This window comes from Dipodomys ordii, unplaced genomic scaffold (assembly GCF_000151885.1).
Source record: "Dipodomys ordii isolate 6190 unplaced genomic scaffold, Dord_2.0 Scaffold26, whole genome shotgun sequence".
NCBI lineage: Eukaryota > Metazoa > Chordata > Mammalia > Rodentia > Heteromyidae > Dipodomys > Dipodomys ordii.
The window spans coordinates 11,640,158-11,643,887 of record NW_012267242.1 but is presented as its reverse complement, the minus strand read 5'-3'; the positions used below and the strand labels follow the sequence as shown (position 1 = coordinate 11,643,887).

Sequence of the window (3,730 nt, the reverse complement as noted above, 5' to 3'; positions counted from 1 at the left end):
CTGTCCCTCAGCTCTTCAGCTCAAGGCTAGCGCTCTACCACTTGAGCTACAGCACCTCTTCCTGTTTTCTGGTGGTTTATGGGAGATAAGAGTTTCTCTGACTTTCCTGCCTGGGCTGGCTTTGAATTGTGATCCTCAGATCTCAGCCTCCCTGAGTAGCTAGGATTACAGTTGTGAACCACCAGTGCTTGGCTTTCCTCATTTTTTTAAATCCTGACTAAAGAGCTAGAAAGGGAGCTGGGAGATTGAAGAGAGAAGGAAGACAGAAAGTAGGGCTTGTGACTTTTTATCATTTACTGTTGAGTGTTGATTAAATGTCTCTGTGCTTGACTCAGTGGTTAGTGCTGATAGAGAACAGGTTAAACGGGTCCAGTGTTCACAAATTAAAAAAAAAAAGAAGAGGCTGAGTGCCAATGGCTCACATCTGTAATCTTAGCTATTCATGAGACTGAGATCTGACGATCCAGGTTAGAAGCCAGAAGAAAGAGCACTTGAGACTCTTATCTCCAATTAACCACCAAATATCCAGAAGTGGAGCTGTGGCTTAGGTGGCAGAACACCAGTCATGAATGAAAAAACTAAGGTACAGCACCTAGGCTCTGAGTTCAAGCCCCAATACCTGCCATGCGTGCACACACACACACACACACACACACACGCACACTATAAAATAGATGAATAAAATTTAAAACTACCATGACCTAGATGGAACCAGACAAAAAGAACATACGAGTTGGTGAGTGCAGAGGGAATATTTTTGTGCAAATAATCATTATATGCATATTCATATGAATAATGGGCAAAAGAGTATCTCTGGGTTTAGGCAGTTGGGAGAACAAAGAGAAGTTGCTGTGTCAACTCCAGCTGTCAAGAGAAGCTTACAGAAAGAATTTGTGGGGACTGTGTCTGATGCCCCAGTCTGTACTTAACTATTCTTGGATTCAAGCTTCCACAACCTACATTTCCCCTCCGGCCTACAGGAAGCCCCTCCCACAACCTTTTTGCTTGTGGTTTGGGATTGTGTAAGGTTCAGCAGAGTCCTTTGAGGAGAATAACTTCCCCTGTTACTATAAAGATCTGGGGACAGGCTGCATCTCTACTCCACCCAACAAATAGGTGGTGATTAATCCTTTCAACCCTGGGGTGAGGTGGGGAGAAGGCATCCCTATGGAGCCTGTGTGTACTCTGGATGTTCTGTGAAGAGGAGTTTGGTGTGGGGCAGAGGAATTTCCGCCATCCTGCCTCTGCTGTGGGTTACTGATGTGATTCCTTTTACTGGGTAAGCTCACCATCAAATTAGCCATTAGGATAGTCTGCTTTTGATTCTTGGCCTTTTAAAGCAAGTTACTAGTGCTAGGGATTGTACCTAGGGCCTTGTCCATGCTAGACCCTAGGCCTAGGCTCCAAACAGTAGTAAGATAGATTTAAACTAGGTACAGGTGTAATCCTAGCTACTCAGGAAGCTGAGATCTGAGGATCAAGGTTCAAAGCCAGCTGAGATAGAAAAGTCCAGGAGACTCATCTCCAATAGCCAGAGTAGAGGTGTGGTTCAAATGGTAGCCTTGAATGGAAAAAGCTAAAGGACAGCATCCAGGCCCTGAGGTCAAGCCTCAGTACAGAAAAAAAGAAAAACAAGCACAGTGTTCAAGTCCCACGACCGACAGGAAAAAAAAAAAACCTACTCAACTCAGAAAAAAAAGAAAAGAAAAGATAGTTTAATGTTTCCTCATCTCTTTCTCTGATCTTTCTCCCTTTTTCTCTTTTCTTCATTTCTTGCCATTCTCTGTTTTAGGGAAGCAATTCCACCAGCTTCTTCCCGCTCAAGCCAGAAGCTTCCGTCTGTTCCTCTCATCAGGTTACAGCAAGTTAGACCTGGAACCCGCTCAGCCTGAGTCCTGTTTACACAAGCTGAGAAGGGCCCGGTACTACTCAGAGCCACGAGTGCCAGTGCTAGTGCCAGCTTTGCAGGCCACACACCTTTCTAATACTTTTCTAGATCCCTTTCCTTTTCAGCTCAATGGTCTTCTTATTGGACACATCTTGCTTTTGTGTACCACAATTGGCCTAGGCAATTGTGGCCTGAGGTCAGAAAACACCTTCAAGTGCCCTTCAGTGGATTTCCTTCCTACCATGGAACACCCTCAGCCAGAACATTTGGCCCCTGATAAGATCAAGAGTACGGAAGCCGGCGCCTCTGAAAGCCGTGAGGTCCCAGCAGAACGAGATGGGCACTGGCAAAACAAGGCTGCCAGGAACACTGATACAACAGATGGAGAACAGGAGCTAGCAGATCAAGCTTCGCTCCCTGGCCACGTTGGGGATAATCTTGAGTCGTGTCCTCCTGAGACGAGCCCAAGTCAACCTGGGCCACCCTGTGGAACGTCACCTGAAATAGAGACACTAGGAGCAATCTCCAGGCCCCAGGAGCTTCCCCAGTCCCCCAGGACCCGACAGCCTGAGCTAGATGTCTACTGTGTAAAGTGGATCCCTTGGAAGGGAGAACGGACTCCCATTATCACCCAGAGCGCCAATGGCCCTTGCCCTCTTCTTGCTATCATGAATATCCTCTTTCTGCAGTGGAAGGTAAGACAGAGTTCGGATGGGAGCTCAGAAAATATCTGGGAGAATTCTTCCCTCACTCACCTCCATTGTCCTGCTTTTCTCCAACATTCCACTCACACCAAACTCCCAGCTACTCAGAAGGCTGAGACCAGGGGACCTAGGTTTGAAGCCAACCTAGGTAGACAAATCCAAGAAACTTGTAGCTCCAGTTAACCAGCAAAAAAAAAATACTAGAGGTAGAAGTGTGACTCAAGTGGTAGAACACCATTCTTGAGCAGAAAAAGCCAAAGGGAGCAAGGCTCTGAATTCAAGCCCTACTGCCATCTCACACACACACACACACACACACACACACACAATTCCAGATTATTCTCTGTTCTTTCTTTGTGTGTGCCCTGTGTCCTGAACTTTTTTGCTTGGCTAGTGCTCTGCCACTTGAGCCACAGCTCCACTACTAGCTTTTTGGTGGTTAACTGGAGATAAGAGCCTCATGGACTTTCCTGCTTGGGCTGGCTTCTAGCTGCGATCTTCCTGAGTAGCTTGGATGATAAGTGTGAGTCACTGGTGCCCAGCTCTATTCTCTTCTAGTTCTATTTCAACAACTCCCTAGGATTTGGGAATGACTTGCTTCCCCTTCATTCTCTTGTCTCTCCACCCCCCTGGCCCCCCCCACACCTTACCTTTAACAATGGATCCCTCTCTTCTTTTTTTTTTTTTTTTTTGTCGGTCGTGGGGCTTGAACTCTGGGCTTGGGCGCTGTCCCTTGTGCTCTTCAGCTCAAGGCGAGCGCTCTACCGCTTGAGCCACAGCACTACTTCCAGTTTTCTAGCAGTTTATTGGAGATAAGAGTCTCACGAACTTTCCTGCTTGGGCTGGCTTTGAACCTCGATCCTCAGATCTCAGCCTCCTGAGTAGCTAGGATTACAGGCATGAGCCACCGGCGCCCGGCTGATCCCTCTCTTTTTTTGTCGGTCGTGGGGCTTGAACTCTGAACCTGGGCGCTGTCCCTCAGCTCTTCAGCTCAAGGCAAATGCTCTACCACTTGAGCTACAGCACCACTTCCGGTTTTCTGGTGCTTTATTGGAGATAGGAGTCTCACGGTCTCTCCTGCCCGGGCTGGCTTTGACCCGCGATCCTCAGATCTCAGCCTCCTGAGTAGCTAGGATTA

At 47.5% G+C, this 3,730-nt stretch overlaps 1 protein-coding gene across 2 annotated transcripts in view; it reads left to right on the top strand.

Annotated features, from left to right (window-relative positions):
• Positions 1-3,730, top strand: part of Fam63a (family with sequence similarity 63, member A) — a 13,896-nt gene that overhangs the window by 2,367 nt on the left and 7,799 nt on the right. For both annotated transcript variants that reach the window (XM_013015376.1, XM_013015377.1), the window contains one exon: positions 1,793-2,583. In XM_013015376.1, the coding sequence (XP_012870830.1) occupies positions 2,131-2,583 (453 nt within the window). In that variant the 5' untranslated portion in view covers positions 1,793-2,130. The remainder of the gene's footprint in view (positions 1-1,792; positions 2,584-3,730) is intronic.